Here is a 23,127-nt window from a genome sequence, read left to right as displayed (position 1 = left end):
ATCACAACAAGTTAGTCAGGTTTTCCACTGAAATAAGTCACATTTATACAAAAAGGGTACTGCCTGAAAATTTGTGCAAACCCTGTTATATGTTCTTTAGAAACTCTAGTGTTTTATTTCTTTCTTGTTTAATGTTTTTGTTTTGTAGCCATAACGAAGGAGAGGGAGAAAGAAAAGAGAGCAGGTTACGTGAAATGTTTTCTTGCATCAAAATTAGGCTGTGGATGACTTTAAAGATCCTTTTACAGATTAAAGGGTTAAAAAAAGTCACTGGAGTGTACTATTTAGAAGTGTGAGGGCTTTTAGTAATGAAAAATCACCAACAAAAATGCTGAAATTACCACTGTATGCTTTTTTTCTTGAAGAAAACTGATGTCGGAGCATGTTTCCTTACTTTCATCTGAAATATTCTCTTGGAAAAAGTTACAGAAAGTGGGTGTAGAATAAATATTTTTTGATACTGCAAATGTATACAATAGGAGGTTATGTATTTGTTTTACATCATAGAAACCTAGCTGGGCTTAATCAATTGCTCCTCCTTGCTAACCTTCCTTGAGGTAATTTGGCTCTTGTTTTATTAGGGTTTTGCATAATTATGGTTTTTGAAATATTGCTACTATGTTGCAGGAGACAGTATCTGAAAAGAAAAACAGGGCAAAAAAGTGACAGAGAATTAATGTTCTAGTTATAAGTTTACAAGCAAATTCGAACAGTCTGTTCTAAACTATTTTGTACTTCTGGCATAGGAAGACAGAAAAGTGATGTTGGTAAGCTGGAGCAAGTTATGTGTTTGTGTACTTGGCGTGTGGGATTTTTGTGTGTTAAATTTGGCCAGATCTCTGTGGTCTGAACTCAGTACAGCTTTGCTGGTCAGGACCAGGCTAATGGGAAGCTAATTTTTTCATTTAATGTTATGTTGGAGATCAGGCTTGATATTCCCATTCTGTCTCGTGTGTGTGACTTTGTGCAAAGGTTGTCTCATGATCTGCCTTTGATTTCTTTATTTACAACATAAAACCAAAATATCCTTAATCTGCAAGGACTCTGGAAGAGTTTAGATCATTAGTGGCTGTTAGTACCATGTGCTGGGGCAAGGTGGCTCAAACCTATCTATCTCTTAATTATGTTTTTCTGAATGGGATCACTCACCTTTTCAAACAAATCTTCCTTTGCTAATATATCTTCCAAAATATGTTTTTCCAGTCTTTCTTTTTGGAACCTAGAAAGAAAACGTGGTTTAAAATTTAACCAAAATCAATTGACTGGGGGAAGGGCAAACCCAACTCTTGCCTTATTTCAATTTTACTGTGGATTTGATGTCTTGCACACATTGTAGGTTGGGCAGAGCAGCAAAGGGCCTGCCTTTCCCAACTCTTGTTCCTCCTGGGGGTGTTTCTGGGAAGGGGAAGGTACGGTGGCTGTCTGTCAGCAGGGTCAGGGCCGTGAGCTGAAGGGAGGCAGCTGTGCTGATGGGACCTGTTGCACTGGGAAAGGTGGCAAAATCTTCCACAGCAGAAGTTTTTCCTGAGGTCACAATGTTGGTGGAGCATGGGGGGTGATTTTTACATTGTCACTCCTGTACTATTTTACATCTTATTGTAGAAGCTTCCCTTTTGTTTGCCTGCCGTCACCTTCTGGCTCCTTTCCCTGATAACAGGTTTTCTGTATGGGCAAGCCTGTTACATCTCACCGGGTAGCAAGTGCTCTTCTCCTGTAGTCCAGGCTTCAGGAGAGACAAAAAAAAAAAGCCAAACAGAAAACCTGAGAGAGATCACATGGATGGTCTTTTGAACACACCACTAAATAAATGTTTGTGACAGTGGGAGTTCTCTACATGTGATGTACTCTTTCCAAGTATCCTGGGAGGAAGTATGCCTCACTGACTGGGGACATTCATGGGTCTACTGAAAGATGGAAGAATGAATAAACAGAATGCTTTATTTAAACAAACAAAAAAGGAGAAAAGAAAAAAGGAAAAAAACCCACCTGCTGGGTACCAGAAGCAATGCTGTTTGCCGTGATCCTTTATTTGCACAGTAGGCAAGTATTTTAATTTCTCTATTCTAATTACAGTGGCAAGTACATGTTGCCCATTTCACCTTTTGTTGTTGGTTTTTCTGTTCCAAGTATTGTAATTCACACAGGACTGCCTGGAAATGCACAGTTTGCTCCTGATGTAAATAACTTGCTGTCAGTTGCTTTTGAGTAGGGTTTTGGCCCCTATCTGATAGAGAAGACAGAGAACAGCACAGTGGTGAGCTGTGCATGATGAGGAAATGACTCAGGCCATCTTTACATCTCATTTGAACCTGCAGCTGAGGATCCTTGAACTTCGATAGGCCTGGCTTTAAACTTGTGCACTTAAACACAAGGATGGATTTATTTCAGTTATAATCTAATCTGATCTGTGCTGCTGGATTAATTACTTTCTAAATGAGTGTGATGATTCCATGTGGTAATGGTGCTCTTTTTTCCCATTTATGGGTACTTAATGACACGAAGGATTTGAAACTTGGCATAAAACCATTCAGCAGATCCGTATGATAAGGAATGGAACATTTTACTGATAGCAAATATCACTTGGTGGTATGAGACAGTTAAAGATGTAGCTGGTGAGCTTCAAATTTCTTGCCTTTTCTTCCCTGCTTGGTGTCTACTCCTGCTAATAAGCTTATAAGAACAAGTACAGTAAGTTTGGTTTCCTGTGTTACTCTACTTCTCTGGCGTAAACAAATCCACGAAGTAAAAGCAAAATGAATATGGATGTCTTAGTTGCATACTTGCATTCTTATCAGAAATTATAGTCTTTGCTCAGCTGAACCTTTCAGTTGCCCTGGATACAGGCACTTTGTGTATTAATATTCTCTCCTTGTCAGAACTTGTCAGGAACTTTCAGTGAAAGAAGAAAATGATAATTCGACTAGTCTTTTAAGTTCTGATAAAAATCAGTGGTATCTGAGCTGCTTCTGGCAAAGATGTCTTAGCTCTTGTGGCGAAATTCTTTTCCAGAGTTGAGAGAAAAACACTACTAAAACCTATTGCCTCGACACTGAGGTGGCTTGAAAACCCAATGTCTTCCATTTGTTTTCAAGAGGTCTGTCTAAAGCAGACTGCTGGTTGGCCACTGCTGCGCAGCTTTATGTAACCACATTTAACAGGAGCTCTTTCTTCCATACAGCAGCTGAGGGTGCTGAACTAGTCATCATTTCAAACAGGTTTTGTTTGGATGTGGAGACCCACTGTGGCATGACCTAAAGCTGTATATTGTGAGGACTTAAGACATTTACTTTTGCCTTTGGATGAGCACAGAAAGGACTGGCGTGGCTCCTAAAAACACAAATGGGCATCCAAAATGGATGGATGTGATTCCTAGCCTGCACTCAGCCTCAATTAACATTGGTTAAGTCTTTTCTAATGCTTTCCTACTGAGACTTGGCTATTAGGGATTGCATCTCATAAAGTTACCTGGAGAGTTTGTGCGTACAGAAGAAGTCTTTCTGACACTGACATGGTGATTGCAGAGCTCACCTCTGTCAGCAAGCATGGATGAAATAGGAGGTGTTTCCTTCAGGCTGGGGGTGAGCCCTGGAAATCATGCAGCTGAAACTAAGCACAGTAAGAGCCTCGACCACTCCCAGTGTCCTGAGCAATGTGTATTTTATATGATTTTGGAAAAGCTGATTTCTCTGGAAACTACAGAAAAGTCAGTATTTACAAAGCAGAGTTTATTTGTCTGATGCTAATACTACTTGATCTGTGTCGGACTACATCTGGGTCTTGGATTTTTGCCTAATAGACCACAGCTTTGGAACTAGTGTGTTGTAAGAAATTAACTGAAACACCTGCTTTATTCTAGTCACACTTTCTTTCTTAGATTGTTGAGACAACACTATGAAATTTTAATTTATTTGAGGATATATTGCCATTTAGTACTTTGACAACTTGCCAAGTGTTAAGTGACTGAGTTTTCCAGCTGCATGAAACTCTGACTTCCTTGGTTTTGTTCCTTTGAACTATTATTCTGTTTCACCAGCACACTGAGTCACCCCCATACACTGAAGTTATTTGGTAATATTCCTGGAACACTGCATAAACCACTTTATTCTGAGAAGTTACAAACTAAAACTGACATAATCTTACTCAGCAGACCTACTCCTCTTACTCATTACAACTTATTCCAGCTGACACCAGAGGCCACCTACCTTTTGCTACTTTTTGTTCCTGGGAAACTTTTGATCAAATGTGTCAAGTCCCAAACCTGTGGTATCAGAACATTTCTCAGGAGGTGCTATCAAGCACCACTGCACAGTTCAATGTGGAAAAAATGCTCTTTCAGACCTCTGCATGAAGCAGGAGAGCTTTGATAACAGTGCAGTGAAGTTTAACCTTCTTGCCCAAAACTACAGTATTTGTGCACACATATAGAGCCAAGGATGGAAGATGAGAAGAAAAGTGAAACATTTAAAATATTTTGTAAAAGTCCACCATGTTTACTGACACAAACCAGCAATGGGTGGAGAGGCTGATAAGGAATGCTTTTACTTTTACAGAGCAGATACTGACTGGGTTTTGGCTGTCCCTGCGTTCTGTGAACAACACAAGAGTGATTGATTATGCAGACAGTTGTGGAGTGGGAATTCCTCAGATGAGAATTGTTTGGTGGCAACAACTTTTGCCAAAACAGAACCCTGAGTTTTATATATGTTTTAAAGTGATGTTTAAATGCCTCTCTTTAAGTCATAACGAGAAAATTGTGGTGGTGGAAGGTATTATCTTACGTTTGGCTACTTCTAAGCTTGTGTGCTTTACAGAAGACATTTAACCTCTGAAAATGAAAGGATTACTTCTGAAAATACCTCCAAGACTGTTATCAGGAAAGAAATGTGCTTTTAGGCTCCTTGCCAAGCCTTGGGGTTGCATCTGTCCTTTAAGACTATGTTTTGTTAGTGCTAAGGAGACAGTGTACTCTTGTTTGTGTTGTCTCTTTTCACTGGAGTAAGAGAAGTGACCTTTCAAAGGATAATTAATTGGATTTTTCTTCCTCTTTTGTACGCTAGTTTCCTACTGAGTCTAAACTTGCTGGCTCTGTGATCTGTTGAACTGTACCTTCACTCCAATCTTATCAGGGTCTCCAATATCTATTGTTATTGAATGAAGGGCTCAGTGGGTAATTAATATTCCAAAATACCTAGGTATAAGACGCTTGTGGAGAAGTTTTGAGCAGCAAACAAACTCATGAAAGTTGCAGAACTTCTCTACCCAGCATGTAATCAGACAATAGTGAAACCTGATGGCTAATTTTCAGGTAATTTAAATGTGTTTTTTTCCTCCTCCTTTTTACCGGCAATGTCGGATGGGATGGACCAGGATTGGAGGTTTCATTTCAGGCCCTAAATATACTTTCCCATATGATGATGGAGCAAGCTGGTTTTTGTATTTGATAATTTGAACACTTAGGAAAGCAAGCAGTCAGTGGTTTGAGTGCTCAGAGGAGTTGGGAATTCACCTTTGCTCTCAGTGTTCGCAGTAGCGCTGACCAGGTGAGAAGGGCTGGAACAGCCAGGTCAGAAACATGATATATCTGCATGGGGAGGGAATAGGCACAACTGTCATGCAAATAATAATTGGAAGAAAAATCCACACAATGCTCAATTGACAAGTGATCCTAACGAGAATGATAATGGTCACATAAAAAAGACCCTAAACATCTAAAGAACTTGCATGTGAATCTTGAAAAGTTCACTTCCAGGTTCCTCCCTTGAGATATGTGGCCCTAAATTGCTCATCATTGAGGGTGTTATTTCTTTTTGATGCTGACGTTTTCTGTATGATTTTTCAATGTCTTTAGAAAGCCAAGGAAACGTATTAATACTTTATGGAGTGGCAGAATTCCAGCTTGTGTTCATATAAAGTTTTATTGGCATGCTATTTAGACACACCACTGCTTGGACTTTTATTTAGCTTATTTTATTTCATGTTTGAACTTAAGGGGGTTTTTTTTCCTTCTTTTGCAGCATATATATCAGTACTAATTCATCTATATATGAGTAATAGCTGGCAAGTTTCCAGAATGCAGAAGTCTCTGAAGAAACCTTATTCAGAGTTGCGTTGCTTACAGTAGTGGGAAAGCAAAAATAATCTGCACCCCTGATAGCAGCATCTTTTTAAGGAATTACTAAAAGAGAACATAAGTGACACATCTTAGTATATATTAGTATGCTAGAACTGCATGAGCTGCTTGATTGGCCACTGAGAGTTCTGCAATGTGCATGTACCTCTTCCAGTTTTGGTAATGTCAGCTCTTAGCTACATCACCTTCCTCTTCTTAAACAAACTAACTGCAATCTTCACAAAGTGGAAGTAAACATAAATTTCACTCTAAACAGGTAGGTCTGACTGCCTTTTATGGACTAAGCTGTGACAAGGCCAAGGACAAGTGTAGCTAGTGACGGTAGTACTGTTTAAATTGGAATGAGACAAAAAAAATTATCAGCTTATAAGTGAGTTCTAGGAGTCCCTTATCAATTATGGGAAAGAATTTTTATAAGGAAGTTGTTGAGGTTTAACAGATTTTAGGTCTTCAGTGTGAGTTTATGAATGGATGATGGGCAAGTCTAAGAATTAGATGATTTCCTGAAGAGTATCTCCAAACTCTTTTGGCTTGGGTCATTAACTGAGCCCTGCACAGTCCTCCTGCTTCAATTAAAAGCAGAGACATCAAACACTCCTGTAATATTTGAAGTCTTCTGCCATACAGAATATTGTGTAGTTGTAACAAATGCAGACCACTCCCCATGCTTTTCTTGCTTAATGTAAATACTTGTGTGGTCACTGTATAGTACATATATATAAAAATTGGACATTAAAAATCAGTCTTTGTAACAAGGCCTATCTCTTTAAAGACTGATAGTTAATATCTATAATCAGCAGTAGCATCATCTTAGCATGCTGAGACCTTCTTATATGCTACATAGTTGTAGCAGCAGATAAAGCTGCATTACTCTGCAAAACTGCAGGACAGGAATAAGTGATCTCTCGAAATTTGAGCACGACCACCGTATAAGTTATCATATTTGTCTTAAAGTGGGTAAAAGTAACTTAAGAAAATTAAGGCAAAGCATGTGACTGCTTGTTTGAGGATCTAAAGAGTCTGCACAACAACTAATCAATATAAATCCGCTTGAATTAACTGGACTATTCAGGACTTTTTGTGAAGCCTGATGCTTCTAATGGTGGGGAGTAGAAAAATCCAAACAGAAAACGAAAACCTCCCCCTGAGTCCTCAAGAATGTCCTGGTGGAGGGAGAAGCTGATGCAGTAAGACTTTGAAAGGTAAAGGAAGTGCATGGGCTTGATGGGGTTTTTTATTTTGATTTTCTTTTTTTCTTCTCCACAAACAGTACCTATTACACATTTCCATTCTGGACAGAGTTCTAGGAGTGCTTTGACATAATCTGTCATTAGATAGAGTTATTTTGTTGCTTTAGTATGGTATATTACTAACAAGAGTTGGAAGAAGGGTTACAGCAGCAGGTTGTGCAGATGTGGTATGGTTGTAAAGATTCCATTACGCTTGAAGTAAAACTTCTCCCATGGAAGATGCTGGACCTAGGAACTGAACTGGGGAGTTGTAGTTAAACAAGGAAGTCAGGCCTGCATATTTTTAAATGTGATCTTTAATAAGGAACAAGAAAAGTGAATCAAAACAAGTACAGAAACAAATAATAGTTCAAGAAACAAATAACTGTTTATCTAAGCTCACAACATATTTTTACACACCAAAAAGGCTATGACTTTTGTTAAGGCTGTTGGTGAGCTTACTCATTTTGGGAGTCTGGTTAATTTTTGTGTTTGTGTAAGATTAACCACACATTCCCTGGGAACTGCAATGACAACTGTAGCACTGGTTTAAGCAGCATGGAGGAACTACTTTCTCGCTGAGAGCTGATGAGACCTTTCAGATGTCTTTGGGGACTTTCAAACATGTCTCACAGTAGCATTACTTCCAAAAGCACGAATTGGAAATGTAGGGAAGCATAACAACTACAGCTACATGACAGAAAACGTGATCTGTATCCAGTTGCTGGCATTCCCTTCTCTCTGGGCAGTTTTGGCAGAACAGCAATGCTGACTGGAACTGGTTTCAACTGAACTTAATATTAAAGTGACTGAGTGACATAATGGGTGCTTTTTACATGTTGAAATCAATGTGGTTTTGGGGAGGGTTGAAAGGAGGTGTGTAAAAGGCTACAGCTTGCACCTTTCCTGAACTTTTCCCTAAATGCTCTTCTGTTTGAGCAGCTTCCTTCACAAGTGAGAAATCTTGCTTCTTTATCACAGAGAAATCCTTTTGCTCCCCTAATCCATGTCCAGGTGCAACTTTTTGTTGACCATCTTTCCTGATCATTATGGATCAGGACCAGTGCAGGACTGATACACAAATAAAATACAGATATGTTATAAAATTTATGTAATATATAAATTACATAAAAACATAAATTGCTCTACTTTGAGTTATTCACCTTATCTTTTGCTTTTGAAGTACTTCTTCCTGCTTGTTTCTTTTGTTCTTTTTTGGTTGATCCCTTTTGTGACACTGCACTTCTTGTTTCTTCACGTATCTGAGAATCCATCTGGGATTAATTCTGCACTGGATAGTGTGGTTGTATCTGCCATCTCATTTGTCACACTGCAGTAAAGCAGAGTACGTGTTGTGCTTTTTGTCTCAGTGAGCTTTACCACTTATTAATTGTCATACACTTTAATCATTTGCTCATGTAAATTCTTTTCAAATCTTTCATTAAAAAGGTTAATGGTAGGCAGCTGAATTTAAATGGCAAATGTAACCATGCAATTGTTTCCTGACAGAGCTCTCTAGATGAGAAGCAGTAACAATTTCAGTTTGCTGAATGTGTTTGAGGACCATATTTTCTTTATCACATAAGAAAAGGCTCTGCTATGCCTGTCCAGGCAGGTCTGCTTTGTACATCTATCAACAGAGCTGTTTGGCCAACGGAAAAAAAAGGAGAAAAAGAGAGCTCTAAACAAAATAAAAATAGCAACAGTGGAAAACTGACCAAAACCCATTTTAATTCATTGAGCACCAAAGGAATGTTGAGTTTCTATAATGGTATTTCCCATTGGATCCAAATTGTCCCCTTTACAACATTGGTCGTAAATACTTTTTTCATTGCTTCAGTAATATTATTGCACATCTGGACTAAATATGATCAGCCTTAGATCTTACTGGTGCAATGCATGCTGGTGCATTTGCAGGAATGGACTGTGCACAAGTTTGGAGGGAAAAGAAAGCTTCTAATCTCCTCCATGTGTGGTAGACTTTAAATTATTTGTGAGGGTTTGAGAAAGTTGTGTTAGGCTAAATGGGAAGCCAGAGTCTTTTTATAGTTTTTGTTTCTCTGCTTTCTTACTTCTTATTTCTGGTCTTGCAGGGGTGGTGTCCTGATTAAAACATTCTGCCTTCTGAAGCCTGTTGGACACATGTTAATTGTGTTTTTAAATGAAAAAGTCAAATAAAATGGAATGAGAAAAGTCTGGTTGAAACTCTTAGTTTCTGATTTATGTTTGCATGTTTGGTGCAGTTTGCTTCTCTAAATGCCTCTGAAACTAAATGATAATGACTGATTGTTTTGTGGATTTTTAAGCTGTGTGTATTAAAAATACTTTTCTAATATAAAAATACAGAATTATGCACGCTTACTGAAATAGAAGCTGTAATTTAAGATGGTTTGATGTGGTAATGTGGATATTCTGCTTTTAGTTTGAAATTTTAAAAGAATCTATCTTAATAAAAAGCTGAGTTTTATTCATATGACTCAGTTTTTAACGCTGTTTCCTTGAACACTTAAAAATTACCATTACCTGCAGGGTAATAACCCCTAAAACACTTCTGTAGCTGATGGATGACACAAAGTACGACCCTTGTGAGGTTGCCCTCTTTATTGGGTGCAATGTTTATCTGGCTGGTTGTAGCAGGTAAAGGAGCCCCAGCAGAGCCTGTGCTGATGGTGACACATTGAGTTGTCTGCAGGTTACTCCTGGGATACCTCCAGGGACTCTTCCCAAGTGCTTGTCCTGGCTGGCAGTGTGCTGTCTAAGGGTGTGGACCATGGCCAAATAGGGATGTGGAGGGGACAAGGTCAGGTTGAGGTGAGCTGGCCCTCTCCCAGACTTCTTTCTGCTGTGCTAACACCCTAGGGCTTTCCATAAGGACTCCCAGCATTAACATAATGTAAATATATGACAACCTGGTCCTCTCTGTCCAGAAATCCTTCCAAGTTACATCACTGTTAGAGTCTAACTGCCTCAGAGTCATGAGATGTGCTTTTGTCAAAACAGTTTCTCAGCAATGGTTCTAAACTTTAGCTAGTGGGGTTGGGTAGCTCTTGGCACTGGAAATTGTCTTTCTTCTGTTGATGTGAAGTGCAGGTGGAGTAGATAACACCTTTCTACTGGTGCTGTAGATATACTCCAGCTTACTGACTTCACTTTCAAACTACTAGATGCTGGGTAGAAAAGCTATTTTTATCACCAAAATGGCTGTCAGGCCCAGTGTAGATACAGAAACTGGAAGAATTCTTTTCAAAAACTGTAAGAAGAACTATCTGAATTATTTGGACAATTAGCTTCATGTATCACTGCACAACAATCAGTAAGTCCAAATTAAGCTACTGGAGGCAAAATTATCAGCATATTCTGTTAAACTTTTACCTGTTAAAACAGGTAATTTATTTGCTAGATTTAATCTTCACTGTTTGATCTCATTTCTGATCATGCTGAAAAAGTTTTTGTAATGCTATACCTTTTACAAGTTTATTAGAGAAGCAGAGCTAGGCAGAACATTATTATCTTGGTAACTTGTTTTGCAACTTATCACTTCTATAATTGACACTAGATGTAGATTTCACCCACTCTTCAATACTTAGAGATGTAAAACTATCTGGTTTTAAATGTCAGTGAACTGTTCATCCAGTGTACTACAATTGTAAAGACAATACAGGCTTTTTATCCTCTGAGCAATTTTATCTTGCCATGCTGAAGTAGTAGCAATAAAAGTTAAACTGGAATCTCCCCCTTGTAATTTGGTCAGTTGCAGTGTTTGTATTCTGGAATTATATTTGATAATGTCCTATTCATCATTTCAGTCTTGTAATTAATCCTTGTGAGGAAACCTCTGAGTCAATCAAGGGAGTGCTGGATGGGCAGCACTCTCTCTGAGCAGCAGGGAGCTGCCATAGTTATACCTTGCTGTGGTTTAAGTGGGACTGCAGGAAAGTCCGTGAGCAGCACTTCTGGAAGGGCTTTTTTGTGCACGGAAGTATTGCTGTTGCTTTGGACATGTTATCTGGGCTGATTATGAAGAGAATGTGGTGATGCTGGAGAGCGTTCTGGAAGGCTCAGTATGGGTAGAGTGGAGAGAGGTCTCTTTAAAGTAGCATCAAGGTAACTCCTGAGAGAGTATGAGCTTGTCCAAAAGGGCTGGAAGTGATAGATGCTGATCTGGAACCAATGTAGTAAAACCTTACATTATTTAAAACAAACACCAAACCCTCTAAAATATGCTGAAATATATGAGTGTTAAATATGCTTAAAAAAAAAAAAAACAACCCTGCATGTAAAAAGAAAGGGGAGTCAGATTGAAAGGGAAGGAATTTGTAGAACTGCTGAGACAGATATATAAAGGAAAATATGTTCTAGAAAGCAAGAGCAGGGTGTCCATCAGCAGGAACTGTTGCAAAAATACAGCTAAAATGAAAAGTAGGGACAGAGGAAAGAAGATAATGAGGAATAAACATGTAATTTATGCGTTGGTATCTGAACTGAAATGAGATTACATGTATTAATTATAAAATCTTTCGTTGTTATGAGATTATGTCAGCAACAGACAAAATTGAGTGAAGGAACGGGGGTAATGATTCACAGACTAAATATTTCTTCCTTTTGAATTTTTTCATTGATTGTGGACTTTTTGAATTATGATATTAAAAAATAAGTAGGTATTCATTGGTAGAGAGTAATTAATAGAAAGTATTGCTGACTACTACTGTTGAGAATTGATGTACTCTGCCATGGTACTGAATGACTCACAAATAACTGACTGGGTCATGTGTTGTGAATGATAAATCTTTATAATTTCAAGTGTCTGAAAACTGCTCTTAGAACTTTTGAGAGTTCTTTCCCTGTGTTTTTATGCAAGTAAAGTTACAGTCCTGTACTCTTTTTATCTAACCAAAAGCAAAGCAGGTCATGTCATGGTAGTAAGGAAATACCTCCGTGAAATAATTGTGTAACCACTTCTTCAAGGCGGGGTGGGGGGTAAATTCTTGTTCTTATTTACTCACCTGTTGTTTCTGAGGTGATTACGGGAATCACCATTTGCAGATAAGGAGTGTGAGAGAAAAAACTATTTGCCTTGACTGGTGCTATGTGTAGCAACAACCTTAAGGATGGATGTTCTGGGCAAGTTTTGACTTAGCAGTGGGAGACTAGTGAGACAGACAAGCCAGGACAACAAAGAGGTAACAAATTAATTCTGTCCTTAGATGAATACCATGTTCCTTCAGAACTGAGCAAATATAGTGACAATCTGTCATTTCTGATTATTGGCACTTTCAGTGCTTATGAAATGCTATCTGCCAGCTGTGGTGTCACATGACACCTTAAGACTTGTCACCAGCCTGGCAGAGCACTCTTACCACTGTTACAAAGCTACTGCTCTTCGCAGCTGGGCAGGAAGGCAACGCTTACATACAGTCTTTGCTACGAATTTTAGGTTTTGGCTTCTGAGTTGTTTCCCACTAAGAAGTGCGGGCTGTGGATCTAGAGGATCCTGTAACTGTGACTTACAGGGGGATGGGTTTGTGGAAGAGGAACTGCAGCCCTGTTTTCCTGCCCTTTTACTGTAAAGCCTTGGGATTTTCCCCCCGTCCTCAGATTTGTGCACCTAATGTAGAAATGCAGAAAGAGGAAATAGCACTGGAGAGCTATGGGTGGGAAGGTGGACTGGGACTCATCAGTGGAGGTTTGACATGGTTAAAAACCCCTAGTTGGGTAAACTTCTCAGACGAGACCTATCCCATTTCCCAGTTGTGTGAGGTACATGTCCTTGCAGTAAGGAGCTGCTCTTAGTCCCTGGATAGTTGCCTTATAATTTGAGTTGAGCAAAATCTGAGGTACAGGACACTTGAGATAACTGCCATGGCAGTTTTGGAGAGCAAATACATTTATAGGTGAAACAGTTCTTCAGTAAATGATTTAAGATGGCAGAGGTGGGTAAAGTCTAATAAATGTGAAACCATTAGCTAATATAGTGAAGAAATCGGGCTTGAGTTGTGTAAACACAGGCATCTAATCCTACTGAGATGCTCTAGGATCTCTGGCATCCACTTACCAGCAGGGAATGGGCAGTGTCAGACCAACTAGTCGTAGGAGAAGCCTTAGATATCCCAAGGGGCACAATGTGCTATAAAGTGTTTATGTAGCTGAGTCAAGACAGAATCTGTATGTCCATGATGCTGGCTGTCTGCAGTGCACTTCATGATGTCCCATTCCGTGTCACTGTTCCTGTAAAGACGCGCAGACACATGAAAGTCAATGGGAAGACACGCCTGGAATCCATAATATGATGCTCTTTCTAATTTACATTCCTTTCTGAAGAACCAATTGCACAATTTGGCTGCGGTGGCTGAGATCTTATTTCTAGTGTCATGAGAATTCCTAGTTCTTGGAGTCTGCACACTTATGATGTATAACATCTAAAAGAGTGCTCAGCTACATGATTAGCTTCCTGAAGACATAATTTGCTCCTCTTATGTTTCTTTATCTTTCTTTCTACATTACTTCACCTGTATCTTTTTTCTTTTTAATCTAAAAAAAAGAAAAAGAATCATTTGTGTATTCTAATCAGACCCTGAGATGGGTCTGCTATTTTATATTTGAATTTTTAAAAGTTTGGTTTTCTAAAATGTTTTAGTGCTTGAAATTTAATATTTTGATATCAAAGCACCTTAAGACTGTGCTACTGATAAATTATTAAATGGGTAATTCTGCTGGGAGAGGTTACCATATTACCACCTCTGTGAAGCTTTTTTGTAGGAGACTGTAGGTAAGCCTGTGTTAGGACGCAGTCTTAGCCAAGAAACAGCTCTGATCTGTAGCCATGGATTCCAGCTCACTGGAATGTGCAGCAAAATGTTCTTTTTGGAAGACTTTTTGCATTGCACTCTTCCCACTGTTTAGCGAACATTAGACCAAACGTCATTTTCTGAAGGGTCCTGTGATTGCAACAGTACTGTACATTTGGTAATATTTGGAAATGTTGCAGTCATTTCCCTTTCCTCTGAGGTTGCAAGGTCCCAAACATTCTCATCTGCCCTGTAATTGGTGATAAACATTTCTGCTCGCAGTTTGTTTAAATCTGTTGTCTACAGTACCAAGTTCTGTACAATTGTTCGTTGCTACACTTAAAGTGAGACTGCCTGCCATTTATTTTTTGGGACTTAAAAGTAGAAATATTTAGAGTTAAAATGGAAGTACAAAATTGATTGAGAGAACTTGAGAGAAAAACCTCCTCACAACTTATTCTCTGAAGTCTGTTGATTGTACAATGAAGAGACGTATGTTCTCACCACCCATCTGCGCTGAAAATATTATCTTGTGCTATTCTTACAGTTTTGGTTTGATTGACTCTGGTTATAAGCAGATTTTTACTTTGTTTCATAGGTCTGATCTGCAATCTGCATTTTTTATTCTATGCTTACCAACTATATACCAAGAGAGTGGATGTAAAACTCATGAAAACAGCAGTATAATAATAAAGTATGAATTTCAAGGCTGTTATCAAGAATGGAGGCCAACACGGCTCATATTTACAAAGAAAAAATTATATAATTGTCAGCTCTTCTAAAAACAAAACCCAATAAACCCCCAGACCATCTGTTCAGTATGGTTGTTTTCTTGGGTGCCTCCCTAGGTCAACAGTTTCCAGGGTTGAATACAGTTAATTGCTGTAGTGGTTTTATTAATCTGCATTTTAATCTTGCCAAATTTAATGTTTGAGGAGTTGCCTACTCGATTTTTTTAATTTTGTTTTTATTGTTCTTAAATAAATAAGGGAAGAGACAGAATTCTGCCAATTTAGCTATTTCTAAGTTTTTTATCTTTTTCAACAGTAGCTTTGAATGATTAATGTGAACCTTTTAGTTTTGTGTGCCAGTGGAAAAGTGTACCTGAGCTCGTTCAAGTGCTGCTAATGAACATGATAAAAGCAGTGATTTGTTATTGCTGCTGCCATTAGTTACTGTTTTATGAATCATATGATCTGAGGAAATACAGTGTTATTGCCTTGCATCTGGTAACACAAAAGAACAATCAAGTAGGAGAAAGATCTGTAGCAGTTAACAATAAATCTATTTTGGGAAAAGGACCCTCTCTTCTTCCAGCTGGGATGGAGGGGATGTGTGGAATGGACTTGGGGGACAGGAAACCAACCTCCCAAAATCAACCTTGTAGTTATTTCTAGAAGGAAGGGGGAAGATAGTGCCTCATGAATTCTAATATCAACAGAACAGTTGAATGGATCAGTAATAATATTCATCTATTGCCTGATTTCTCCTGTCTGCTTAAAATCTGAAAGACTTGCATACCAGAAGAACCTTTCTAAATTTTCAGCCATTTCTTTAATTTACTATTGAATTGTTGCCATTAGTTTGAAGACCGCGTTTGAGTTTTTGGTAGGATTGATTCAAGAAATCATGGATAAGAATCTCTTTCCATGTGCATGTTAGCTATTCTCTGTACTTCATCAAGGCGGGATTGTGTTGGCTCTTGGATATTCCTTATGATCCTGTTCCTTGCAGGACTGTCAATGTTAATCTGAGACAGAAAGCAACACCACCAAGGTATCTCTGAATACGTGCAAAGGAAGGGGAAGGATCATTGAATTCAGGGGATCTGTATTGAATGCCTTCTGTTTATATCTTTTTATGTATTTTATAATCTAAAATCAGAACTGAAAATAAACCTTTCATTTGCTAAGAGTTGTTTCTAGACCTAGGATTAGATTCTGTAGGAGGAAGCCTGACTTTTGATTTCTAATGAGTCCAAGTGTGTGAAGGTGCACCTTACCAGTGAAAAACAATGTCTAAAATTGTTCTGATCTCTCAGATAGATAAAACTGAGCCTGTATACAAACCTTGTTTAGGAAAAGTTTTAATTTCTAGAATTTTTCTGCTGCAATCCATGGCTTGTAGCAGATAAGTTGAAGCTCTGCAGGTGTGTAACAGCAGAAGAGTGTAGTGATCAGCAAATACACCAGGGAAAAGGAAATGTTTGATAATCCATCAGCTCATGATGAATTACATTGTTTATTTTCAGCTTCACTTTGTCTGTTAGTGTTGAGAGGAGATTTGGTTAGTGCTGATGTCTTTCATGGGTTGAGATCTTGCACTTCCAGAGGAGTCATTTGAGTGGCACCTTTTTATATGCTGCTGAAATCTGAATATAAACTGGTTTTAAATCCTCATGAGCATCTAGTTTTTTTAGAGTGGTACCTAGTTTTTCTGTTTATAGTGAATATATGAAATCAGTGTGTCCTGAAGACCTAAAAACCAGATACCAATAGCAAGATTCAATTACACACTATTTTAGAAAAAAATTGCACAGCTTATTTTTAAATGTCCTGATTTAAGCCCTGACTTTTCATTAATTAATTTGTGGTTGGCAAAACTGACATTTCTCTTTTGCAAATGCAAATATCTTGCTGAGTTTCCTATAGCTGTTCATGCTAAAAATAAAATCAGAAAAAAGAAAAGGGGGACAAGAATGCGTTGTCTTGCCAATTGGCCTTTAAAACCAAAAGAGGGAACTTTAAAATTTTAAAGTTTTGGATTAGTGCAAGTGGTTTAGCCATTTAAAGCAGCAACTGCTCTCAGCCAACATTTGGGAATCCAGCTGGTTTGGGTTTGGCTTGTCCTTCAATGCTGGCAGGGGGGCTGCATTTTGAGCCTCTATAATAACTTTATTGTTACACATAAACCAAAAAATAATCTAGCATGATTCTCTGGTTATGTCAGCCTGCCAAAAGCAGTGGCAGTAAAAGCCAGTACTGGCTTATTTTTGCAAGGAGAGTAATAAACAGGAATGATTAAAGGTCATAGAGCATTACTGACTGAGCAGGAATGACTTTTGTCTATAGCCACTTGTCAGGGGAGAAAAATCAGACATTTTACATACAAATCTGCTCTGTTTTCCCTAAACCTTGTGCTGCTGGAAGCAGGAATAAAAAAGGTTATCTGTCCTGGAATCTTTCTTTTAGCCCATTTTACAAAGGGTAGAGTTTTTACATTGTTCATGCATATTTACTCTTTCAAAGACCAGACTAATATATATATGCTGCAGTGCCATAATCCAAAATCTCTTGGCCCCTGGATCTAATGCTAAGGAAAACAGGACAGATCCAAGAACTTGTGCCTTTTGTATTGTTGGTGGATATAGCTGAAAAATTTACCTATAGACAAGATGTAGAGTCAAGTATTAAAATTTGGGAAAGAGGTTTGGGGAGGATGAATAGTTTTCACTCCCTTTAATACAAGAGGTGCAAGGCATTTAATGTTGTTCTTTGTTGCATGACACATCAGACCCTTCTGTAAGAGAAAATAGAGAGCTCATGATATTTTGTCACCTCCTTGGGAGCCTGGGGTTGAATATAACTCGTAAAAAGCTTCCTGGCACATGGAGATCCTTTTCCTCTAACATGTTCTTATAAGCTTCAGAAGCAAGCCAGAATTCTAAATTTTCATTGCTATGTTCTGTCTTGAAGTAGGTCTTGCAGATCAGAGGCCCATCTGTAAATATTTTAGAAGCCAAATTTATATAACCTGTATATATGCATTACCTTTAAAGTCCTTTGGAGACAATAGGGGTATTTACAAGGCACTGTAATTTTTGATTGTACACCTATAAATATTATTAGATTATGTCAAATGGGGAATTAATCACCGTATCTCACCCCCACTCTTCAACATTGCATTTTCCTGCATGTGCAGTGCTCCCTTTAACTTCAGTGGCATTTCAGTATACAGGGACAGAGCATGGAAAGCTTTGTTCATTCTGGACTCTGAAAAAAATATCCAAAGACTTAAAAGTATTCCTAATTTCCAGTTCTAAGTTTTTACAGAAAATATCTAAGTATTAACAAATAACCATGATCTGAGTAAAAAACCAAGACCATTTTTTGTGCTGTAAGAATCTAGGGGGAAAAGCACTTAGTAAAAATAGAAGAAAATAACTTTTTCCCTGATGATATAAACATTTAAAATAATTCTTTCTTTGGCAAATAAGTGGTTCTGCACCTGAGGATGTCTTTGAAACACCTGGTGATGGAGTTTAACAGGAACAATTAGTGGGACCTTGGCAAAGATTAAGTTTCTGAGGCTGCCTTTTGTTATGTCACGTCATTAGGCTTGCTTTGCACAGAATTAGGTGACAGAGTTGCTAAAATGCCTCTACCTAGGAGAATATTTATGAGGCTTCACTCGGTGGCACAACAGTGGAAATGGTACTTGCAATTATGAGATGTGCTTTCAGAGTAAATCCAAGACAGGCAAACACTTTGCCCACTTTTCATAAAGAGCTGCAAATCCACTGGCTTTAGTGTCTGTCTTTTTATATGAGCACGCCTTTGCATTTCTTGATGTCCTGAAGCTTTGAAGTTAATTAAAACTCAACGAGTAGTGCCATCTAAGAACAATGAAGGAGGCATTTTAAGAAGGGCAGTGTTCTGGGTACTGCTGGAAGATACAAGTGTTTTATTTAAAGCAAGCTTTCCTACTTGTGCAGCGCTCTGGGCTTTCATATTTCTGAAGACATTGAACACTGTCTGTCATCTGGCAGCAGTGGTGATCACACACGTGCCTGCTGCTTCTGTTGTGATTGTGTCTCTTCAAAATGTTTTCTTTTGTGGAGTTTCTCCCTGTGCTTTCCCTGCAAACTATAACATACTAATTTGTTTCCTGTTAAGGCTTTTACTGGTAAAATCTTTATAGTTAAAAGTTCTGTCTGTTAATCTTCTTGCTCTTCGTAGTTTGTCTGTAGTTTGAAAATAATGTTGATCCTCAGGAATAATTTTTAGAAGCTTGTGCTGTGATGTAACATTTTCGTCAACATTTAAAAAAAAAAAAGGCAGTGATGTTTGAGACTGCTGGCCATATGAGAAATGTGGGAGAGCTCTGAGCCCTCTGTGAGGCAGAGGGAGGCTGGGGTGGGAAAGGTCAGAATTGCTACTGCAACTACAGTTCTTCCCATATCTGAATACAGGAGTTAACTTCCATGGCATCACCCTGCACAGAGGTACTATTAGGTACAGTGCCTTTGCCATACATGGGACTTCCCAAGTCAAATTTTCTTTCACTTTTCTGCTAATATAGGTTGCTATTCAGTGCTCTAAGTGAGGATATAGCAGATAAACCTGCCCTCATTGTATGTCTTTAGAAGAATTACACGTGAATGCAAAAATGGCAAGTTTGGGAAATCATTTACAACATGCTACATTTATTTTTAGTGCAGTGCACGCTAAGCATGTCACATACAGTTGTTTTTCATTAGTTGCATATAAGGCAGCATATATTATACAACATGAGTTGTTGATTTTTGCTTTGTGGGAACTTTTTTTCAGTAATCCATCTGAGATGCAAACACACAATTACTTACATTTCCTTGTTACCAGCTTTTCAAAAGACTGGGATCACTGTAGCACTTCCTCCAAAGACACACTTCAGAAAAAAGGAGAGCATTATTGCAGGATTAGCTGCAGTTCAAAGTATTAAAAAAATATATTACACTGTTGAAAATCTGTCCCCTAATTTAAGTATGATCTGTGTGAAACTTACACTTTAAAAGGACTTTGTGTCCTAAATCTTGTGCATTATGGTGACACAAATATTTTTTTGCAGCAACAGATATATTGCCATTTAAAGGTGTTCCCGTATAATTCTTCTAGAAATGGCATTCACCTATTTAAATTGTGCTTAGGAGGAGCATAAGAAGTTACTAGCTTTCTAGACAGCAACTTCATCGGGACAGGAATCCCCACAGAGTTTGGGGAATACTGAAGTTTGTATTTAGTAGCAGAGTCTTCAAGGATACAAGATCTTATTGTAATATTTAAAGGCCTTTAACATCTAAGCAGACTTATCAGCTGAGAGATGAATATAAACTCTAAACATAAGGTAAATAATGAAAGGCTGATGCAATCTTAGCTGCAAGGGTACTTTCCATCTCTCTCTAGTCTGTTTACAATGCAGAATGACACATTATTACTAATCTAGACAGATCTTGGAGGTGACTAAAATCAGATTTTACTTTTATGTTTGCTATTCTTAAGCAATAAGTCCATAAGCTTGTAGGAGTCTCCTGCCTGATTCTGGGAAAGCATGGAAGTAGTGAGGTGAGAGACTAAACAATTTAAGGAAAAACAAATGTTTGAGGGCAGTAGCTCCATTTGAGTGCACGTAGCTCCATTTTCACCAACTGATTTTTAAGCACTGCAGTTTTAGGACATCAGTGCTGGTAACTTGGAAAAACTTCTTATGCTTATATTAATAGAAGAAAGCACAAGGGATTATGCACCAACCAAACCTGGAGGACGATCCATTCTCATTGAGTATTTAGTTTTCATGTTAGCTATAATTCTGACAACAGCTTTTTTTTGACACAGCACTTCTTAAAAATCTAAATTAAAATTTGTTACAAGTGCTGCATAATGCTGTGTAGATTTCTGCTGCAGAACAGCCATTAGTAGCTTTGTACCTTTTTTAATTGGTGATGACCCATTTATTTTTAATTTGATATAATTATCTTTCTCGGAAAAAGTACTTGCTGTGACTCACAGATTTTGTCAGGCTTTCCTGATCATTCTGACCTCTTCAAAGAAATACACAACAAAAGAAATGTTACCACTGTTGAACCGTGGTGTCAATAACTCTCTAGCAACTCTGGCCAGTAAAATAGTTGGTTTTTTTTTTTTCATTCTCATGAACTATTATCCTTCTCTCTGCATAAACTCATGAAGTATGTTGTTGTGGGGAGTGAGAATCCTTTAAATAATTTCTTTTTTTCTCTTTAAGAGCTATTTCTGAGTCATATTCACTGTTACTGACGCAGATAATTTTTCACCTCTGTCAGCAATGGCACTTGTATATAGAATGAGTGACAATCAGATCTGTCTCACTGAACATCGTCAGTAGAGCTGCCTTATTTCCATTTCTGATTATTTGTCTTTCCAATTTATCTGTGAAGCAGCAAGAACACTGCCCAATGGGGCAGCTGACACAGAGGAAAAGCTTTTTACCTTTTTACTTTCCTTTAAAAATTGGGAAAATGAGAAAGACAACAAGGGAATATAAACATGAGCTATGAGCTGTATTAATGCAACTTTAATAGCTGTTGTACTGATAGTAAGAGTCTTGCTGCACTGATCTGCAGCATGATTTAATTTGCTGAAGAATATGTATTACACTGAAAAAAAAAATTAGTATTCCACAAAAATAACTACAGCTTTATAGCTCCAAAATTTAAATTGTAGTGTCTTGTGGGAGCTATAATTCGCTTATTGTACACCCTCCACTGTGAGTGGCTTCCCTCGACACTGTGGTCCAGAAGTCCTTGTCCAGGAGGCACTGGGTGGTCAGCTGGGGCAGTTGGGAAGATGTTGCACCCTTTTGCATGACCTTAAGCTTACAAAGAAAACTTCCACTGTGAATTTTGAGGTTTTTGTATCTCTTACTCAGCTGCATGTACTGCAGGACATAACTCTCCTCTTTACCTACTTAGAACTGACCTCATTTTCTTCTGCTCTGAATATCTTGCAAAACCAACAGATATTTGGACTCATTCTTCTAAACATGGAAAATGTGTGAGTTTTGAATCTGCTATGCTCAGTTGTGGCCTTCTTAAATAAAAGCTTAAAATTCACTGTACGTATAGCAGTGCAATCAGTTCTAACAGTATTTTTATTTTATGTATCTGATCTCTGTGTGTGAGTCATGTCTGAAGCATTTGACCAAAATATATTTTTGTAATATATGAGAACTTAAAAAAAAATAAAAATTAAAAATTATCTTTAAGCAGTCCCGTGAATATCTCTTAGGGAAGAATAGAAATGTTAATAATTTTCCGTTTTAACTTCCTCGATTGTGAAAAGAGATTAGAAGGTTGAGCCTGACCCAAAGCAGAAGGAAACTAGGACTCTTCTTCCTGAAAGTTCAGGGTGACCTGGATGAGAGATCAGAGCTCAATGTAGACTGGACAATGCTGATTAAGTTGTTAAGTGTCAGAGATTAACACTGATATTTGTCCAACATGTATCTCAGAGTCAATAAAACATTGTATAGAACTTGCTTTTGTATAGAGATGATATCCATAAGAAAAGGTGTAAGTTTTTGTTAGGAATGAGGCAGTTAAAATTATGTTTGTCTAAAAAAGACAAAATTTTAAAAATATCTTGTGACATGGAGAATGTTTATTGCTTCTCCTTTGGTTTCCAAGCAATGCCAAATACTTTGGTGAGTTTTCACAGGACAGTGAGTAAGTTTGTATAGACCTACCTGAAATCAAAACAGATGATATCTAAAGTCAGTTTCTTTCAGGTTTGGCTTTGACTGGCACATATTACTCCTAGAACCAACTTTTTTTTCCTTCAAACTGAAACACACACAGTAAAACACAGGGCAAGGCTGTATCTTCCAGCTTTCTGAACCTGTGAACTGTGCACATTTGCCTTTCATCTTATTTTCCTTCTTTCCCTGACACCTATATTGAGTTTTACATTATTTGAGAGTCTTACCCTGTATGTTTCCTACAGGATATTGAAACTTCATAACTCTGCCCAACTGCTGCACTGCCACTCCTGCTGCTCATGCTCCCTGCAGCCCTATAGGATTGCCAGTGGCCATTGCCTGTTGCCTGCTTTGGAATTCTCTGAACTATGTTCTCTGCTTTGTTTCGTTGTCACTTCCTATTCGTTTTGTGAGTATTTACTTATCTCACCCTCTGCCTAAAAGCAGAGTGTCTTTTAAAACTACACATTATTCTGTATTTAAGATGAAGTTA

At 38.1% G+C, this 23,127-nt stretch overlaps 1 protein-coding gene across 1 annotated transcript; it reads right to left on the bottom strand.

The window, feature by feature from the left end:
* Positions 1-616: 616 nt before the first annotated feature.
* Positions 617-21,910, bottom strand: LOC113954269 (regulator of G-protein signaling 13-like). Its single transcript, XM_027658361.1, is given in 9 exon segments — positions 617-637; positions 1,150-1,219; positions 1,632-1,723; positions 15,708-15,759; positions 15,761-15,894; positions 17,702-17,754; positions 17,757-17,864; positions 19,729-19,790; positions 21,846-21,910. Coding segments are annotated over 9 exon segments (657 nt in total).
* Positions 21,911-23,127: the final 1,217 nt, after the last annotated feature.

This window comes from Corapipo altera, unplaced genomic scaffold, assembly GCF_003945725.1.
Source record: "Corapipo altera isolate COAL_440 unplaced genomic scaffold, ASM394572v1 79, whole genome shotgun sequence".
NCBI lineage: Eukaryota > Metazoa > Chordata > Aves > Passeriformes > Pipridae > Corapipo > Corapipo altera.
The sequence above is the reverse complement of the archived record's forward strand: the minus strand, read 5'-3'. Positions and strand labels throughout refer to the sequence as shown.